We start from the raw sequence: 20,869 nt of genomic DNA on the forward strand, positions 1-20,869 counted from the left end.
CGGCCATCAGTTGCAGTCCTGTTTCTCTTAACCTGAACAATGTGCTAAAGTTCTTTGATTGCAATGTCTCCTCTAGCTGCAGTATATAAGGATGTCAGCTATGCACTGGGAGGCCAGACGGCGTCAGAGTTCCCTGGACAACAGGATGGCCAGACACAAACTGCAGGTTAATAACATGTTAGAGTAATACAGAGTATTAATACAGAGGAAGGCAGATAGTGACAGTGGTAGAGACTCTTTCTGATCCAAACCATAACTGAACAACAGTGGAAACTGAGCCGGACATAATTGCTTGTGGTGGGGCTGTGTCAGCTTGTATTTCATTACTAATTTTCCAGGACACGGTCAGATACCACAGTATCTCAGACTCAGTCAATGGGGTTTTACCAGATAACACCTTTTGGGACCAAAACAATTTTTGAGTGATAAAGTCAACAGGCAAAGTGCAAAATAATGCAATGATGTGGTATCAGAATGGAAGGTTTATTTAAGTGTACGTAGAAAACAAAAGGGAGGAACAATAGTAACAATAGGCAGGCATGTAAATTAGCCGATAAGAGGAGTTAAATAATATGTCTAATGTTGATTTGAAGACTGGTTGTGCCATGAACCTTTCTGGCTATAACACAAAGAATCAAGAATACCATGAATGTAATAATGTAACAATTTAAAATGTAAGTGTTACCAAAAGTACATTTTTGAGGCCTCATGTGCTCAGTATACTAACCAGAGCCCAGGGATACACAAATACACTATCCAGAATGATTTTGAATGTTCCTTTTTTTGTTTGGAAGAAACTTCCATATTTTAAATTAGTACATACACTACCAGTCAAAAGTTTGGACACATCTTCTCATTCAAGGGTTTTTATTTATTTTAATTATTTTAAACACTGTAGATTAATACCAAAGACAGCAAACCTATGAAAGAAAATATATGGAATTATTTGATTAACAAAAAAGTGTTAAACAAAGCAGAATATGTTTTAGATTTTAGATTCTGTAAAGTAGCTCCCTTTTTCCTTCATGACAGCTTTGCACACTCTTGGCATTCTCTCAGTCTGCTTCATGAAGTGGTTTCCTGGAATGGTTTCTAGAAAGGAAAGAAAGGAAATATTCACCTGTACTCATTAGCAACAAGATATTACAATAATATCTGGTATATCCAATCATAAAATAAGTTGACTTCAAAAGATACAGCAATGAAACACTCAGCCATTATTAAACCACATTGAAAATGAATGCGGGTCACTTTTGACCCATGTTGTGTATCATAAGGGGTGTGCCTATGTTGTGCATCCACGGGTTAATGTGTTTAAGACCATCACTTGTGTTGTTCAGAGGTAGGGTTAGTACACAATGGATAGCCCTATTTGACTACTGTTGTAATCCATATTATGGCTAAACCATATTATTTCATTATTTTGATGTCATCAGTATTAATCTGCAATGTCGAAAATAATCAAAATACATAAAAACCATGGAATGAGAAGGTGTGTGTAAACTTGTGACTGGTAGTGTAGGTCAACTGTTACTTTTAGAAGTTTTGACCTTTTATGGTTGAAATTTAAAAACTTGTGTCATCCAACTGAATGAAAGTTAGAAGACAATTTTAGACTACAATTTTTTGTAGTGCTGAAGTTGTGAAGTGTTTACTACCATTTGTCTTCACAGCAGTTGCAGAGGGACCCAGAGATCAGCAGCAATGAACCTGCTTTAAATACAACACAAGAGCAAACAGGTATCAATCTTTTTAATATAGTATGATCAGGAAAATGTTGCAATAATACCATCTGTCAGATACAATGTAAAATAGTAATACTTATTGCATGTGCAATAGTTCTTCTGCTCATTTCATTCATGTTTCCTGGTCATCGTCCCTAAGTAATTTTTTCATCAACTAAACCACTATCTGCTGAAGGACTCATGAAGGGACACAGTCTGCTAGACTTTTTGTGTCTCAGATATCAGCAGCCAGTTTTGCTGTTTTAATGGACATGACCTCGAAGGATTGATGGTGGCAAAGTGGAGTGACAGCGAGATTGAAAAGTGGTCTATGGCATGTTGTTGCACATGCTGTGGCCCCATGACCTGCCACTTTGGGGCCATCAGTATAATTATAGTTGATTGCATAAAAACTGAAAAATGTACAAACAACATTATACATAATCCCAGATCTGGATGCTCTGTACTGGTTTCTTGGCAATCTTACAATGTCAACAATACTTCAAGACAACTTATAATAGGATAGATAAACTCACAATATAAAATGGAGCACACCATGCTACACATCATATCTATGTTCTTTCAAGTTTGACTGAAACACGTTTATACAAAATAGAAACCACATCACGTGACTTAATAACCTGTTTTTGGTATCTGTGCAGGTTATTAAACTGTGACATAAAAATTATCCAAGGAGCACCTATTTAAAGTACTAGCATATAGTGTTTGTTTTCACTTGATTCAGTCTCAAGTCCAATACTAATACCAAGTCTCGTGCCCTCAGCGTTTGAGCCCGAGTCACCAGAGAAGAATGGAGGGCAGCGGGAACCTGACTGATTCTTTCGCTGTGTCTGGAGATTTAAATTCTCATGAAGTTACAGCACTGTGTGTCATGCAAACATGTGAATGTGCAACCCACCTCACTTAAAGAGGGTATGCAGTGCATTCATGGATTCTGCTACATTGGGATCCCTGCAGGTGTCCAAAAAAGTACCTATAGCCAAACCTCTACTAATCAGAATTTTACCAAACCAACATCTTGGACTCAGTGGTTGAGATGCTTAAGTTGCCAGCATTAATGTAAGTTTGCTAACAGTAGTGTAATAAGCAGTCCAAGTAAATTAAGCCTCTCTCTTACTTTTCTTGGTTTATCCTGGATAGATGTCTGTTGAAGTTTGAGCTTGTCTCCGTCCGCTTATTTATGGTTCTTTTACTTGTCCAAGATGTTGCACAGCTCTTGCTTGCAACTACTGTAAAATCTTTGAGAGCAAAATGCATGTTTCCCAGCATCTCTGTATCCTGGCAGCAACTGTAGCTGAACAAGACGGCATCTGAATGCGCATGCCATTGTATACAGGTGAAAGCCCTTACTCTAAACTTACTCTGACCTTATGTAAAAAAAAAAAAAAATCAAACATAAACATTAAAACAGTCTGTATCAATAACTAAGTCTGAGTCTTCCTCTCCATCTTCTGAGTCCTAATGAAGTCAATGCTCGAGTCCGAGTACAAGTCTGAGTCATCAGTCCTCAAGTCCAAGTTGAGTCCAACTCCAAATAATTTAACACTGTCCAATACTCAGTTTCTCTAAGCTCTCATTTTGGTCTCCACCGGCTTTAGACAAGGTGTCAAATTAAATGAAACTATCCCTTTAACCTAGGCAGGATATTCTAAGCATCATGTTTTTCACGTGTTGTTTTAAGCTGTAGGACAGTGTCCTCACTGTAACGGTGACCTGAAGACACCTGGCCATCACGGTGCCAAGATCCCCAACAGATTCTCAGTAAGTGTCCGCACCTACATGGTGATGGGTTTAGATTTATATATTTGAGAGCTAATTATGAATAAATAATAAAACAATGACAGTTTTTCTTACAGTCTTCACAGTACAACCAGCAGTGGTGAGAAAGACAAGGAAGGACCATTGCTGCTCTGCTATCATCTCAAGGACTCCCAGACACAGTGTGGAAGTGGCTCTGTCTGGCTTTACCTAATTGCACAAGTTTTAAATTATCATGGCTTTTTGATAAAACTGAGTTTCAAGCATAGTTGAGCTCATGGTCTTCTGAAAATGTGTCCTCCTCTTATTTCTGAACACATTTTAAAAGGAATGAACAGCGTGTGAGTACATTGCAATACAGGAAAAAACATACAAGATAAAATAGTTCTTGTAGATTCTTGGTCTTTTCCACCTAAAATATTCTGCTGAAGGATGCCCTAACTTAAAAAATAGTTCTCATCAGTTCCTGATTACACAGGAAAATATATGAAAAAGTACATCAGTTCAAACAAAATTACATTTAACTATAACAGTGGTTAAAATATTTTCTGAGGAACTAAATCAGTAACCCTTATACGTTATTTCATTCATAGAGCACCTTTAAAGCAAATCAAAATCTGCACCAAGGTGCTTCACAAGAACTCACATAGGGTACACAAGCCAGCATTAAAGCAGACAATATACAGCATATACACTAAATAGTGGAATATATTGGGCGCTGTTTGCAAAGTTGTGCTCACTGAAAATAACAGCAACAGTTTTCCACATTTAGCTCTTAAATGTATAAAATGTAGTGAGAATTTTAAGTCATTTTTTTTTATCACATTTAGAGAAATATTTGTGATCTTCATATTCAACTTTGTTGTGACAAATATATTTAAGTTAAAATCACTGTTAAATCCAAATGCTAAGTATAACTCTAAATTTTAAATATTGGATCTAAATGTTAAATCTAAATGTCAAATATACATTTTGATTGTTAAATCTAAATGTCAAAAGTTAAATCTGAATCTTAAATGTTAATTATAAATGTTAAATCATTTTTGTACAAGGCTGTGAATGTGTTTCTTTTGCTGAAAAGATCGCTTTTTTAAAATTGGTGCATATGTGGTATGTGGTACTTCTAGAGCCAGCCTCAAGTAGACAGTAGGGGAACTGCAGTTTTGATCACCTCTGTATTGGTTTCAATTCTTGCGGGCGGAGGTTGCCGCTTGGGGACCAACAGAACACTTCTCAACGACCCCAAGGGCCCCTACGAGTACTTTGACTTTACTTTGACAACCACTGCTTTGGAAGAGTTGTGTGTCTTCATGTTACTAAACAGCAAAATCAAACAGAAATATCTCATTGGTGTAATAACTTTAATCAGATACAGATTGATTTGTACATCATAACCATGTTCATAAAGTGCAACACAGAAAAAAAACCTCAAACAATCCAGCTTTTCTCCTCCTTAAACACTTCACTTATATTCATACACTGAATGATTTTTTTTTACAGGACAATTCCTCACTGAACACATAAGAGTCGATTTCAAACTTAATGACATACAGAGCAGTGTGTGAAACTTTCACCATCATCACAGGTGCACATTTCAGTCAGGTTCCATTTCACCAGAATGAAGCGTGATGTTTGTTAAGGGACTGTGGTGAGGTTCAGTTAAGTGAATATGATGCAAAATAAATCCTTGGAATACATAACATGAAGATCAGGTATACTGTGGCAGATAACAGCTTGTCCCCTCAGAACTGTGTATAATAATTAAGTCAAATACACATTTCAATGAAAACAGATTAAACAATGATTTGTTTCTTTGTTAAACCTCCAATTTCCTTTGAGAATACTTGTCACCTGTTTGTCATTAAGTTTAGAGGTCACTGTTATCATAGTGAGAGAGAGTTAGTACAGAGAAACAGTACTCTTGCATGGTTGTTGATGGTGCAAGTGAGTCAACCTTTTGCCGAAGAAAACTTTGGTTTTGAAAACAAAGCACTACTGAAGAAAATGTCTCAATACACTCTTTACCAGATCACGTTTGTCTGGAGTCCTATCATTGCTTATTAAGAAACAGATAAGAATCACTGAGTGTCAAAGCCAATTACTGATATCTAAACCCTCAAGAAGTAGCTCAGGATTTTATCACTTATTTGAATTTAAGTGGAAAATTAGATGACAGGGAGTGGTTTAAATCTCAATTCACATCCTGCAAACATGTTATTTGTGTATTTCACAAAATGTTAAACAGTTTCTTAAAAAATATATATATATATTTCTTTTTTGGGTAGGGTTGCTTTTTTTGACAGTACATCTCATTAGCAAGAAGTAGCCTCTGTACATGGAGCGCCTGATCCACAAACAGAGCTAACTTGGCACACAGCAAAAAAAAAAAAAAAAATTCTTCTAATTTGCTGAGTTTGTTTTAATTCATCCTTTTTTAATTCCAGATGGACTTTGGGTCCAGAAAAACATACTCCACCATTTTTTTTGACCACTATTAAAATATAATATATGTTGAAAGTTAACTTTAATCCTACAAGTGCTGTTGTTATTCAAGTGTTTCTTTATCTTTACTCCCATATCCTTCAATTCTCCTCATTGGCAAACAAAAAAACAATCTTAACTCATTTGGCGACATTTTTCTACAAAGAAAAACATTAACACACACATACAGCAGTGCAAATTCAACCACCACACGATAAGCCTAAAATATACAATAGCTCATCTCTTATTACACCTTAAAAGTTTTTACATTTCCAGAAAACTCAAGCATTCAAACAAAAACATCTTAAACAATCTTAACTTAAAGTTATTAATTTAGCTGATAGTCATAGCTTCAAACCGGGAAGTTCTGTATCTATTTAAACTTCTGTAAAAGAAAAAAACATTTTCACATAGTCACACACGCTGCTGTTCTGATCTCAGTTTGGAATGACCTTGCTGTTACTCTACATACTCTTCATGTACTCCTCCAAGCCATGCTTTAGAAATATCAGCCTGGTCCGACCACTTTAAAGACACATAGAGGACAGTGGTGTAAGAAATTAACAAAGTTAACAAAGTTTGGTTTAGTTGTTTTTGAAATCATCAAACTCACCAGAGATGGGCACAAGTCATTTTTCCAAGTCAAGTCTTTGAGGGCAGCGGCATGTCCCAGTCAAGTCTCTTATAGTTTCAATACATAACAAGGAAATCAAAATTTTGGACTAATAAGATAGGGAGGGGGGGCCTGCATCTCTCCTTTTTCAGTAGCGACAGGTTCCATCCCGCTTCCTACAGTTCCTAAATACCGGTCTTATGAAAATACTCATATGCATTACACACAAAAGTCACAACTGGCATTTGAATGTTCCATTATCACAACAGGTGATCCATGTTTGGATAAGGCTTGTTAGTGACACTGCACAACAACGATATGAGATCACCGGATCACCTGCAGCGCAGACGCTATACACAACATCGGGAGTATGTGGCGAGGTAAGATTGTTCACTTATTGATCACATGCAGCTTTCTTCTACTCAAAAAAACAACAACTGAAAAACTGGTTGGGAAATTTACTTGAGTGGTGTGCCCAGTTATGATCTACAGTCATGGCCAAAAGTTTTGAGAATGACACAACTATTAATTTTCACAAAGTCTGCTGTTTCAGTTTTTATAATGGCAATTTGCATATACTCCAGAATGTTATGAGGAGTGATCAGCTCAACTACAATTAATTGCAAAGTCCCTCTTTGCCTTGAAAATGAACTTTATCACCAAAAACACATTTCCACTGCATTTCAGCCCTGCCACAAAAGGACCAGCTAACATCATTTCAATGACACACAGGTGTCACACACATTAACACAGGTGTGGGTGTTGATGAGGACAAGGCTGGCGATCAATCTGTCATGATTGAGTGACTGGACACTTTAAAATGAAGATGGTGCATGACACCATTGTTCCTCATCTGTTAGCCATGGTTACCTGCGAGGAAACACGTGCAGCCATCATTGCATTGCACAAAAAGGGCCTAACAGGGAAGTTTATAGCAGCGAGTAAGATTGCACCCCAGTCAACCGTCTATCGAATTATCAAGAACTTCAAGGAGAGAGGTTCAATTGTTGCCAAACAGGCTCCAGGGTGCCCAAGAAAGTCCAGCAAGCGCCAGGACCGTCTCCTGAAGGTGTTACAGCTGCGGGATCGGGCCACCACCAGTGCAGAGCTTGCTCAGGAATGGCAGCAGGCAGGTGTGAGTGCATCTGCACGCACAGTGAGGCGAAGACTTTTGGAGGAAGGCCTGGTGTCAAGGAGGGCAGCAAAGAAGCCACTTCTCTCCAGTAAAAACATCAGGGACAGACTGATATTCTGCAGAAGGTACAGGGACTGGACTGCTGAGGACTGGGGTAAAGTAATTTTCTCTGATGAATCCCCTTTCCGATTGTTTGGGGCATCTGGAGGAAGTCTTGTTCGGAGAAGACGAGGTGAGCGATACCATCAGTCTTGTCTCTTGCCAACAGTGAAGCATCCTGAGACCATTCATGTGTGGGGTTGCTTTTCGGTCAAGGGAGTGGGCTCTCTCTCAATCTTGCCTAAAAACACAGCCATGAATAAAGAATGGTAACAGAACGTCCTCCGAGAGCAACTTCTCCCAACCATCCAAGGGCAGTTTGGTGATGAAGAATGCCTTTTCCAGCATGATGGAGCACCTTGCCATAAAGCAAAAGTCATAACAAAATGGCTCGGGGAACAAAACATTACGATTTTGGGCCCTTGGCCAGGAAACTCCCCAGATCTTAATCCCATTGAGAACTTGTGATCAATCCTCAAGAGGCGGGTGGACAATCAAAAACCCACAAATTCTGACAAACTCCAAGCATTGATTATGCAAGAATGGACTGCCATCAGTCAGGATTTGGTCCAGAAGTTGATTGACAGCATGCCAGGGAGAATTGCAGAGGTCTTGAAAAAGAAGGGTCAACACTGCAAATATTGACTTATTGCATGAATTCTGTGTAATTCTCAATAAAAGCTTTTGATACTTATGAAATGCTTCTAATTGTATTTCATTATACCATAGAAACATCTGACATAAACACCTAAAAACCCTGAAGCAGCAGACTTTGTGAAAATGTAATATTTGTGTCATTCTCAAAACTTTTGGCCATGACTGTATGTGTGGTGAAACATTGTACCAAAGCAGTTCGCCACAGTGTCAGCTGAGGCCGCTAGTGCACCAAATGCAGACAGTAGGTCACGGTCAAGCGGCAACCTCTGGTCTCAAAATATGACGCCCACACGGAGGTGCTAAAAACTGCAGTTCATCGAGCATCCCCTTGAGGTTGGCTGCAGAAACACCAGAAGCAGCATACACACCCATTCAACAAATACAATCTTTTCAGCATTAATAAACATGTTTATAACCTTGATAAATCTATGGTTTGGGTCTGAGTAGCAAATATCTGTCTCGGGGGGTGAATTTTTTTATAACACCCTGTATCTGTTAGCGAAAAGGCTAAAGGCCCGCCGCTTCACCTCACACTAGCGCAGACAAAGTTTGGTTGGGTTCAACATTTCCAATATGGCACCCACCAACGATTGGGCTTCAAAACAATGCTCAGGAACAAATGTGTGACGTCATGGATACTACATCCATTTTTTATACAGTCTATGGTCAAAGTCGGTTGAAGGTTATGGAATGGCATTGAGCTCATGATGTTAATGAGACAACAACACCAAATAGACAAACTGTCTACAAGTCCCAGTCAAGTCCAAGTCAGATCTCAAGTCACATCAGTGTGCGAAAGTCCAAGTCTCAAGCATGAGTCCCCATCTCTCCTCTTCACTTCACTACATACAGTCACTTAAGCAGCCTATTGTCTCAGTGCTATGCCTATTTTCAATGTAAACAAAAGTATGTTGATAAACTGTTGTAATGTATCCCCATGTTGAAATAGTTATAATCATGATATTTCCTCAAGTCATCAAGAGACTGTAAACACTCTCCTAGCAACTTCCATTTGGGTGAATGAGCGACAGTCTATCAATAGGCGACAATGTGTGTATATCAATTGAATTTCCACTCCTGGGAATTGTACCCAGTGATTCTCAAACAGATTATGATAAAGGCAACCAGCCATCCAGTTGCCTGTATGCCCCCAGTGAATGTAACTCATTAATCAGAAGGCATAGAATTGATAAGGTCTGGGTAACTACATAAACTTAACATCAACAACCTAATGTTAAACTTTCTCTCAGCATGCTTCAAACAAAGCATTCATTTGAACATCTAAGGTCACTTTCACACTTTCAGCTCATTGTATTAATTCTGAAACAAAGAAAAAACAGACCTACATTTCTTATATATTCTTTAAGACAGCTGTTTCAGGCTGTTTACATGTGGTTAAGTCTATGCTAGTCTGTTGACATCTTTCACACCCGCCTGAACTAAGAAAGCCTTGCAGACAAACAACAAAAAGGTTGCTTATAATGAACCACGCAAGATGAAAGCACCCTCCATGTGCTTTACCAGACCAAAATACTACCAATGAGTTTGTTGGAAGCATACTGAGAGCTTTGGTCCGACCAGAGATTCAGGGAAAATCCTTGTTTTGAGAACCAGGTAACAGTTTTAAGACAAAGATCAGGTCCAGAGAGAGGTTTCAAAAATTCTAAAGAACAGTGTATGAAAGATGGCAGTCAACATTTTCTATTGAATGAATGGTCCCTATGTCCTGTAACATTTACAGTGAAAATATGATCTAAATGAAAAGGGCAGTGTTTTTCTGCTTTTAGTAGTCATACACGCATATACAGCAGGTTCTGCAAACAGCACTGAGAGGTGTGTGGACACTCTTTTACTCCAGTGATATAGACTATCATTATTAAAAAAAACTAAACATTTTCATATCAAATTTAGCCATACTTGACTCAAACATTAGCATTTTACTTAGCCCTTAGGCTAGTGATATACTTGGTTTTAACAAATAAGAATGTATAAGCAAGTAGGTATGGCTGGAGCTCAAAGCTAGGAGTTCAAAGCATCAATTTCTGTTGTTTGTTCTGAGTTTTCTCATAAACGCATAATAAAACTAACTGAAACTACGACTTTTGTACTTTCAGCTTCTGTACTTCTTTTCTTAGTAGGTGAGTAAGTGTGTGTGTGTGTGTGTGTGTGTGTGTGTGTGTGTGTGTGTGTGTGTGTGTGTGTAGAAGCACTTCATTGATGCTTCTATTTGATCTTTTTACATTTGTACAAAGTCAATATTTGCTTTGATGTTGTTAGCTTTGATGGCCTTTGAATCTATGATCTGTGCTGCTGTGAGCAAATTTACTGTCAGCTTCTTATGAGAAAACCTTAATCTTACGTCCGTTTGGCCCTGCTTCATTTGTGGAATGTTTTTTTGTACACCAAAGACTGCTGAAAGTAACAATGTCACAGAAACACATTGTTAAAACCAAGTACATCTGTGGTCTGAGCTGTCTGGTCTTTGGCAAAAGCACACCAAAAACTTCAGAGTGTATTTCCAGTCTTCACTGGCTAGCATGGAACACATGCTCTGACTGGGTGGTTGTGTCACAAAGTGCCTTGTTATGTGGATTTCATCATTGCTTTTTTTAAGTGCAGAGGTGGAGATTATCATTCTGCTTTGTCTCTGACTGTCCTGGGCAAAAGCAGTAGACAACATGTGTAGCATTTCAGTGCTGACTAACCCTAGCTTTGCTGGATCTGACATTAACTATTAATTGAAAGATAAATTGACATCATATATTTGTAACTTAGTGTGCAAACTGTGACTTTGATACAGGTATTTGTTGTAGCTGATGGATTTTTTCAGCTTCTGTACTTCTCAGAGTCGCTCACTGGATATATGGTCTTCATTTTGGGTAATGCTAAATGCTACACACAGTTCATCTCTCTTTGTAACCTACACAAGGCAGCTGTCCTACCACTATCAAGGCCTAAACTGAAATCAATATTACAGACAGTGGGTGTTAGATGGTCCAGTGCAGTAGCTCAGACAGTTTGAAAGAAAGTTTGCCGGAATGTCTCGTTCTATGGGTTTACTGACCAAGTGAAAAAGGCAGATGAGCAGAAACATTTCTGTCTCCTGGTGTTTCAGCCTCTTCTTTCTTCACCTATAATTTCTTGTCTTTTCTTCTCTCCCCTCTTTTTACTTACTACACTTCTTCCTGCCTTTCGTGTTAGTAGCGTGTAGAGTACCAGTCATTGTCGGTCAACTGAACCAGCTCGTTGACAACATCCAGAAGGTTGTAGTTATATTTGTTAAGTAGTCGCTGGTTCAGCGGCCGATCCCCAAATCCCATCTCCACTAGTACGGCCATCATGGTTTCCTGTGTGGATGCATCCACTGGAGGCTGCACAGGAATGAGACTCCGTTAGTCTTAAAAAAAACACTCCGTTAACATATGAAAGGACCAAGTTAAAAAAAGTTATGGTTACTACAAGTGTAGTCACGTGTGGTTTATTCTCCATCCAGAAACACAGCTTCTCATTTACAAGTTACCATGTGTGCCACAGTAACTAGACCAAGATCAGGTTAATACAAACTTAACTGGGATATCCTTGATTTAACACTACAAGAGAACCATGAACTTTCTGAAATAGATAAATAAACGAGGTAAGATTATTGGTAATAAATTGTTTGCTTACCTGTGTGGGGCCTTGTCCAGTGAACAGGGCTTTGTAGGCAGAAGCAGCTACCGACAAAGCTCCTTTTACCAGGCCGCTGGTGATGCCTGGGTGTCTGAGAAGAGAGAGAAGAGGTTACTTTCAGAATGGGACTGCTACTGCATGTGAAATACCTTGGCAACATCACACAGTCACATTTTGTCAAATAGGGCCTCATTAATCTTGGCTTTTGTAGCAGGGGGTAAAACTCAAGAGTCTGCACTATTAAAACTTTTCAGAAATATTTCACTCACTGCCCACCCAATTTCCAGGCTCTAGTTGAGATCATGTGATATTTTCAGTTGATTCCCATGTGGGCTATACTAACTTTACACCAATATGGGACCATAACTAGGACTGACTATGAATCAGAAAACTATTTAACTATTTTATTACTATTTAACTATTTTAGTACTATTTAACTAACTATTTATTTAGTTGATGATAACAGGAAAAGTAAGTCCTTGGATGACTGAAGTTCCTACGGTTGAAAAAAACCTCTGGGTGATAAAACCAATCAAATCTTATAAAATTGCTTCAAGTGGCTTCCGTCATGGTTATGCATGCATTACACCGTAAAGCAAAATAAGCCATTTTATGCTGACGTGCTCGAAAACAGAAAGCCAGACAGACACAGAAGAAGCTATCACATCGCATTTGTTAAATTTAAAGCGATGGAAAGCAGTTTACTTTGAAAATGCAGTCCACAAAAACCTGATACAGGTAGAGCTTTCAGGCTAGAGTAAACAGGTAGATATTGAGGGAGCAGTTAGGTCAGATGAACATGTTCTAGCTAGAAGGTGGAATAGTGGTCAGCAGGTACCACAAAGTGTATACAAAGAAATAATGTGGCATGTTGTGCGGATCATGTTTGCTGCTTTGCTGTAACAAAACTCTTTGTTCACTGAGTGGGAAGGGTTTTATACTTATAGCTAGAAACTCAACAAGGCAGCATTTTTCCCTTATAACAGCTTAGACTAAATTATTATTTAGAGTATTTTCCTCATATAATGTGATTTTCATTGTGTGTGAGACCTGGGATCATTAGAGTTGTCCTCCTCCGTGTCTTCAGAAGCGTCAGCGTCCTCTTTTGGAGGCTTTTTAGGACCAGACTCTGTGGGGCAGCAAGATATCACATTATGATCAACCCCATTAGAGATCCATCCAGTTTGAAAATTAAAGCCTAGCATTTAGAACTCTAACTTCTCATCAGTGAAAAGCTGCCGTGATGATCAAAGCCTCGTAGAAAAACAAGCGTTGCTGTCGTTAACTTTTACTGGCTGTTACAAAGCAGTTAGCTCACCATCTTCTGTTTGGTACAGATCCGACCCCTCTGAGCCCTCTGCTCCCTCTGTGAAATCTGTTTCTTCACTGCTCTCTGGGCTGAACAATGACACATTTCAAGTATTAACAACCAGCGCAACGGTGCTTGTGCACCTCCAAACCCCTCCAACAAAGAGCAGAAAAATTCAAACAAAGCACATAACTTTGCTGCATGTTATACGCCACTCTCTCCCTTAGCTTGCATTCCCAGTCAGTATTGCAAATGAGTACTGTTCTGAAGGCAAAGACAGTACTGACCTTGGGTTGATGACGTTTTGCGGCAGGGCCACAACCTCAGGTGTTAGCGGCTCGTCGTCCAGCGTCTGAGATGTGCAAAGCATGTCATTAGCACTACTGGCGCCTGACATCCCTGTGTCTAGACCTGCTGCAGCATCACCTTCACCCAGCTCTACCTCTGGGATGGAGCCGCCCAGCTGGTTAGGAGAAGAGGTTTCTGGGTCTGTGGGGGTTATGACTGTGATGTCGCCAGGCTGGGACAGAGCTGAACTGCAAATGTTAAAAGAAAAGGGAATAAAAGAGAGTGTAAAGAAACATACAACATTGTTTTAAACAAATGTAAGCTCACTGCCTCACATATGAACTCATCAGTCCTTTTGTTTGCAGTGGAATCTAGCTGCAACATAATGTAACATGTGATAAGTGAAATAACAACATTATTTAACAGAAAGTAGATGTGATCTTTATTCTGAGATATTGGAATTATTTCCCAGCACAGTAAGACTCCATAATAAAGTCATCAGAATAGGACAAGTTATAAAGCAGTTTTTTCAATACTTCTGCATTGTTGTGAAACAGGGTTTTCTCCTTCTATGCCTAACATGCGCTGAAACGTAACTTAAAAAGTAAGATAATCAATTAAAATGTTCATTCATTGCAGACTTATAACTCTTACATGCAATGACTGTGAAATGTATTATCTTAGTAACTTTGTCTTAAGTAAGCCATTTCTAATATACGGTATTTAAGCTAACTACTTAGTGCTACTCATCAATAAACCAGCACGTTTTTTTTAACAACAAAATTTGATGATGCTTTTGTCTCAGGTCAGCTGTGAATCAATCAATCAATCAATCAATCAATCAATCAATCAATCAATCAATCAATCAATCAATCAATCAATCAATCTTTATTTGTATCGCACCAAATCACAACAAATGTTATCCCAAGACGCTTTTACAAACATAGCAGGTCTAGACCATATTATATGTTTGTATTAACAAAGACCCAATATCAAGACAGGATAAGATCAAGTCCCCTCTTACTGACAGGACTCGATCTTATCTCATCTTAATCGACCATGAATATTGCACATTGCAGCATTTACCTTGCTAAAGCGACAAGGAAAAGCGTCCTTTTAACAGGCAGAAACCTTGAGCAGAACCAGACTCATGTTAGACAGCCATCTGCCTCGACCGAATAAATGACTTTGCAGAGATAACTGCCATCTTGTTTTTTTTTTTTACCAAATTAGTGTGTTGTACTTTTGATCACATGGGATGACAAAAAAAAGTCTAGCAGCAAGCACTTACAACATAACAACACATACTGCACGTAGACTGTTGCTGTTGATGCCTAGCAGACACATCACCTACCTATACATGGACTCCCCCAATGGGCGACTTGTGTCAAAGCAGTCGGGGAGGATGATGATGTAATCCTCTGAGGAGGTGGACGAGGAGCGACTTCTTATGCCTTCTCTCTTCTCCTCATCTTCTTTCTCCCCTCCCTCTTCTGACTCCTTCTCTTTCTCTTTCAGCCTGGACTCCACACAGATGCTCTTCATGTGGGAAACTTCCCCTGTATCTGTGTCAAAACCAAGACAACGCATGAGAATTTTGGAGGTCAAATGTAGGTTATCATCACAGCTTTTTGAAAATATACAGTGGGTACGAAAAGTATTCATACCCCTTCACTTTTTCTACATTTTGTTATGTTACAGCCTTATTCCAAAATGGATTAAATATTTTTCCCTCAACATTATACACACAATACTCCATAATGACAAAGTGAAAAATGTTTTGTAGAAATGTTTGCAAATTAATTAAAAATAAAACACTCAAATATTGCAAGTACATAAGTATTCAGACCCTTTGCAAACTTTGAAACTCAAAATAGACCTCAGATGCATCCTGTTTTCACTGATCATCCTTGAAATGTTTCTACAACATGATTGGATTCCACCTGTGGTAAATTCAATTTATTGGACATGATTTGGAAAGGCACAAACCTGTCTATATAATATCCCACAGTTGACAGTGCATGTCAGAGCACAAACCAGTCATGAAGTCAAAGGAATTGTCTATAGACCTCAGAGACAGGATTGTATGGAGGCACAGATCTGGGAAAGGGTACAGAAACATTTCTGCTGCCTTGAAGGTCCCAAAGAGCACAGTGGTGTCCATCATACATAATTGAAGAAGTTTGTAACCACCAGGACTCTCCCTGGGGCTGGCCGCCTGGCCAAAAAGAGCAATCGGGGGAGAAGGGCCTTGGTGAGGGAGGTGACCAAGAACCCAACGGTCACTCTGACAGAGCTCCAGCATTCCTCTGAGGAGATGGGAGAACCTTCCAGAAGGACAACCATCTCTGGAGTACTCCACAGATCAGTCCTTTATGATAGAGTGGCCAGACAGAAGCCACTGCTCGGTACAAAGCACATGAAAGTTTGCCAATCGAGACCTAAAGGACTCTCAGACCATGAGAAACAACATTCTCTGGTCTGATGAAACCAAGATTGAACTCTTTGGCCTGAATGTCTGGAGGAAACCAGGCACCACTCATCACCTGGCCAATACCATCCCTACAGTGAAGCATGGTGGTGGCAGCATCATGCTGTAGGGAGGTTTTTCAGCGGGAGGAACTGGGAGACTTGTCGGGATCAAGGGAAGGATAAACTCAGCAAAGTTCAGAGAGATTTTTGATGAAAACCTGCTCCAGAGCACTCTGGACCTCAAACTGCAGCAAAGGTTCACCTTCCTCAGCACACAGCCAAGATAACAAAGGAGTGGCTTCAGGACAAGTCTCTGAATGTCCTCGAGTGGCCCAGCCAGAGCCCGGACTTGAACCTGATTAAACATCTCTGGAAAGACCTGTAAATAGCTGTGGGCTGACGCTCCCCATCCAACTTCATCAAGCTTGAGAGGATGTGCAGAGAAGAATGGGAGAAACTCTTCAAATCCAGATGTGTTAAGCTTGTAGCATCATACCTGAGAAGACTGCAGGCTGTAATCACTGCCAAAGGTGCTTCAACAAAGTATTGAGTAAAGGGTCTGAATACTTATGTACATGCCATATTTGAGTGTTTTATTTTTAATTCATTTGCAAAAATTTCAACAAAACATTTTTCACTTTGTCATTATGGAGTATTGCGTGTAGAATGTTGAGGGAAAAAATGAATTTAATCCATTTTGGAATAAGGCTGTAACATAACAAAATGTAGAAAAAGTGAAGGGGTCTAAATACTTTCTGTACCCACTGTATATCACTTGTCAATCTGTTTGTTAATCATAGTGCTCAACAATGAATGATTATATTTTAAGTAAGGTTTACTTTCACTGAACATTTTAGCTGGGTTGCAATGTTTATTGATCACCATTTTCATGTGTTCACTGAACCTGAGCTAACATTAGTAAACTTATTTGTGTGTAGAAAGACACAATTAATGTTTTGTTACAGCTAAAGTGAGTTTCATGTTATCACTATACAGAACAGTAAAGACAGTAAATGCCTGCTGCTTAACATTAACAACCCTCCGGGATGGACACTGTCATCCAAGACCCCTTCACCCTTCACAGAAGGACTCCATTTACAAGAGTTCTAAGGCCACTGCTGTATGTTTTTCTTTAAACTGTTTGTTGTTTCAACCAATACATTGGTTTTAATAGGAAATGTGTGCTTTTCTGTAATATAATGCATGTGACCAAATCAATTAAATGTAAATAATTGTGATGTGTACATCAACATATTTGAAATATTCATAATTTATTAACAGTATTACAGAAACTTAATGAAAGCATATTAAGTAAATTATCTGAGCTATAGTTACATAAATTCTCCATAGTCCATTCATCTCAGTTTTATTTGATAGAATTACATAAATTGGATTTTTTCCTTTTGGTATACGTCGTAATAACTTAATTCAATTGGATGGAAATTTCTTATGTAATTGAAATACGTAAACCTGACAAAATAGACCAAATACTTTTTTTTTTTCTTTAGAATGATCACAGTTTTGTTTAGACAACAGATTTGCTTAAAAAGGTTTAGAAAGCACCTTTGTGCACTGGGTGGTAGAGAAACAGACAAACGGTTCACACTGATGCTGCATTTGTCCAACTTGACATCATATGTATCGGTCTAACTTGTTATCTGCACTTTAACTGTGAGTTTTGTTCTTCAAGTATACTTTGAAAGCTTTTTACAGTAGTTTAGACTGTTGCATAATGCAGCATATTGTGTTAAACTCAAAACACTATTAAACTGACACATATTTTCGAAGCTGCTTAAAAGCACAAAAGGACTGCTAATACAAATTTACCTTTCAGCTAACTCAGCTACATAAATAAATAAATAAATAAATAAATAAATAAATAAATAAAGATGTTTTCATGAATAAAAAGAACTTAAAAGTCACCTGTATTCACATGTTCCTGCAGTGTTGAAGCCCTGGGTGAGCCATGGAGTGGTGTGGGTGCTGAGCTGGGGCCAGGTCCCAGGATCTGTGTTGCAAACAGGGCAGCAGGCAAGGACGCTTTCAGTGGGGCAGGGAGAGAAGCTTTCAGGGTAGCTGGTGGTTTCTGAGGGGTTTTCGGGCTGCTGGGACTGCTGTCTGGGCTCTCCTCTGTTTTCACTATTTTACTCTTCACACAGGAGGAGGAGGAGGAGCCACCCTGAGCAGCAGGTCGCACTACTACAAGACAAAAAGGGTTGCTGTTAGAGTGGATACATATACTGCATTATGATGCTTTAATTTCATTGCAGTGCTTCATGGTCTTAATCACACTTCTATGACTCGGCGCTAACTCTCTATTGCAAAAGTCAGCAGAGTGTCAGTTTAAAGCAAAGGTGGACCTAAATGTTGTCATAAAAGGGACTGACCTTTACCTGACCCTGAACGAGACGCTCTTAAAGGGGCGTGGTCAGGGGCTTCCTCCAAAGTCATGGAGCGAATCACTGTCTCGCAAACAAACTGAGTCCCACTGATGTCATCATCCCCTTCCTCCTGAGCTGGGACACTGCCTCCTTCGGCTCCAGCTCCTGCTTCATGAGGAACATCTGAAAAACAGAGACAGATAGATAAAAGTCATGACCCTTGATTTTATATTGAAGCATGGATACAGCTCATGCTTATTCAGTGGGCTATAAAGAGGGAAGTAAACCAAGAAGCTGAAAACACACAAACTATGCTATGAAAACCTTATCAAGGACCTTGAAAAACAAACAAAAAATCCTTTACTCATGATGCTATTGATGGCTTCAGTCTCTTCCTGGATGAGACCCAAGGAGGGACTGCTTTTGTCCTGCACAGTTCCATCTTGAGGCAGAGGGGACATGCATGGTGTCATGTCTGAGCAGAAAGACAATACAATTCTGTATTTTTATTACTCATTTCCTTACAGTTGTTAACATGTTTTCCAAACAGGCATTTACTAATATTTATTGTCAACTGAAAAAAAAAACAGCAAAGACGAAAAAGAGACTTTGGCTGTTTTCGAAACCTCCTACTATACTAGGTGCTGTGAAAATTATTAAATTCCATATAAACCACTTCCTAACTCCTTAAATCATAAGTGGATGTTAAAGAAGCAGTTTTGCTATTAGCTTGGCCGTTGTTTACTTCCGCTTTCCGAAACCGGAAATTCAGTGACGTCTGACCCAGCGTACTGCAACACAGATCGAACAGAACAGTCATACTACATACTAAATTCAAACGCAGTATGTAGTAGGCAGTACCTACTGCCTACTACATTAGTAGGTAGTATGTAGCAGGCCGTTTCGAAAACAGCCTTTGCCTCCATCTTTTTAACCTTTGAACTGAACTCTCAGTGTTCCTGATTAAAACAGTAAAAAATGTAAACCTTGAGAAAGCTTCTTACCTGCTGGCGTGTTGTTTGGGACACTTTCCAATTCTTGGACAATGTTGATGTCCAACAGCTCAAATGACAGAAGATCCTGGGAGATCACAAAACAACATATGGTTAGTTAAAACCCCTTGGCACTCTTGAAAATAAATGTAACAGTGTTTTTGGAGTTCTCTGCTTTATAAGTCAGGATTGTCTGCCTCTGTGGTTTTGATTTGACCAATCATGGTAATGTGTTTTTGGGGGCAACCAGGGAAAGGTACACTCAATCATGAGACTATCCCTTTAAGTAATTTACTCATTGATAAACTGAACATCTTTAGCTCAATGGAGGGAAAAGGTGAACAAACTTTTAGCAACTATTGAGGTATAAAGCAGGTCAGTTTTTTAAGGAGACAGAGCCATACAATACACTGGGGAAAATGATTCCTGTGTTTCCTATGTGAATAACTCAAGAACAGGTTTTTGCAAAAGTTATCAATGCCATTTTTCTTCAGTTAATGAAAAAAAATGTCAGTAAAAACTTTTTTTTCTGCTTTTTTTAGTCTGTTATCAAGTCAAAAGCATAGACAAATGGAGGACTTTTGATCAGACTTATGAAATCAATTAATAAACTTGTTTCCCTCTCTATATATTAAGCCTTTGAAGGCTCCCATAAAAGTGTTTTGGAGAAAAGATGTAAGCCTTTTTTTTTATTTTTGTAACTGTAAATAGAGTTGTCCAAACATAGACAGCTCAAGTTTTATTTGCACAGGAGCTTTGCTTCACTGTGGCATTGCTATAATATTTGAAGATCTGAGTACTATGAGTGTGTATGTGTGTCTTTTACATATCGTAATGTAACTATGGGTGAGTGATTATGAGGCTGACTAAGTTTAATTATGTTGAGCAAACTACTATCCATTTAATGTGAATACACCTTAAAAGCATGTATAGTTTTCAGCTATAGTTTTCAGTTAACTGTATAGTTAACAGCTTACAGCCTTACATAGCAAACCCACATACACTTCTCACAAAAAGTTAGGGATATTCGGCTTTCAGAGGAAATTTCAGAATGCACCTAAAATGCGCTATAACCTTTACAGGTGAACTTAATTTGACCTTCTCTAAACTTTTGAATGCACATGTCAAACTGTCCAGTGTTTCAGTACTTATTGCATAACATGCTGTTCTCTAACAAGGTGATCAACCGCAAAAATTACAACAAGCGTCTGATCCATAAATCAACCAAGTAATGCTCTGGTTCAATGATAATTTGTATTGAAATCCTATC

General features: G+C 38.8%; 1 protein-coding gene across 7 annotated transcripts in view; it reads right to left on the minus strand.

The window, feature by feature from the left end:
* Positions 1-474: 474 nt before the first annotated feature.
* The window catches only part of nbr1b (NBR1 autophagy cargo receptor b), a 43,979-nt gene continuing 23,584 nt past the window's right edge, over positions 475-20,869 (minus strand). For 2 of the 7 annotated variants that reach the window (XR_004635256.1, XR_004635257.1), the window contains exons 14-25: positions 19,612-19,687; positions 18,972-19,082; positions 18,614-18,790; positions 18,150-18,425; positions 15,109-15,319; positions 13,754-14,002; positions 13,476-13,555; positions 13,208-13,286; positions 12,155-12,248; positions 11,663-11,859; positions 1,659-1,713; positions 1,045-1,092 (exon numbers count right to left, since the gene is read on the minus strand). Coding sequence is in view for 4 of the 7 variants with exons in the window: in XM_034712053.1 (XP_034567944.1) it covers positions 1,668-1,713; positions 11,705-11,859; positions 12,155-12,248; positions 13,208-13,286; positions 13,476-13,555; positions 13,754-14,002; positions 15,109-15,319; positions 18,150-18,425; positions 18,614-18,790; positions 18,972-19,082; positions 19,612-19,687 (1,554 nt within the window). In the remaining 3 variants the exon portion in view is untranslated. Of the gene's footprint in view, positions 1,093-1,658; positions 1,714-4,845; positions 6,510-11,662; positions 11,860-12,154; positions 12,249-13,207; positions 13,287-13,475; positions 13,556-13,753; positions 14,003-15,108; positions 15,320-18,149; positions 18,426-18,613; positions 18,791-18,971; positions 19,083-19,611; positions 19,688-20,869 lie in introns of those variants that run through there. The other 5 variants (XM_034712053.1, XM_034712055.1, XR_004635258.1 and 2 more) reach the window with 4 other exon arrangements.

Source organism: Notolabrus celidotus, chromosome 20 (genome assembly GCF_009762535.1).
Source record: "Notolabrus celidotus isolate fNotCel1 chromosome 20, fNotCel1.pri, whole genome shotgun sequence".
NCBI lineage: Eukaryota > Metazoa > Chordata > Actinopteri > Labriformes > Labridae > Notolabrus > Notolabrus celidotus.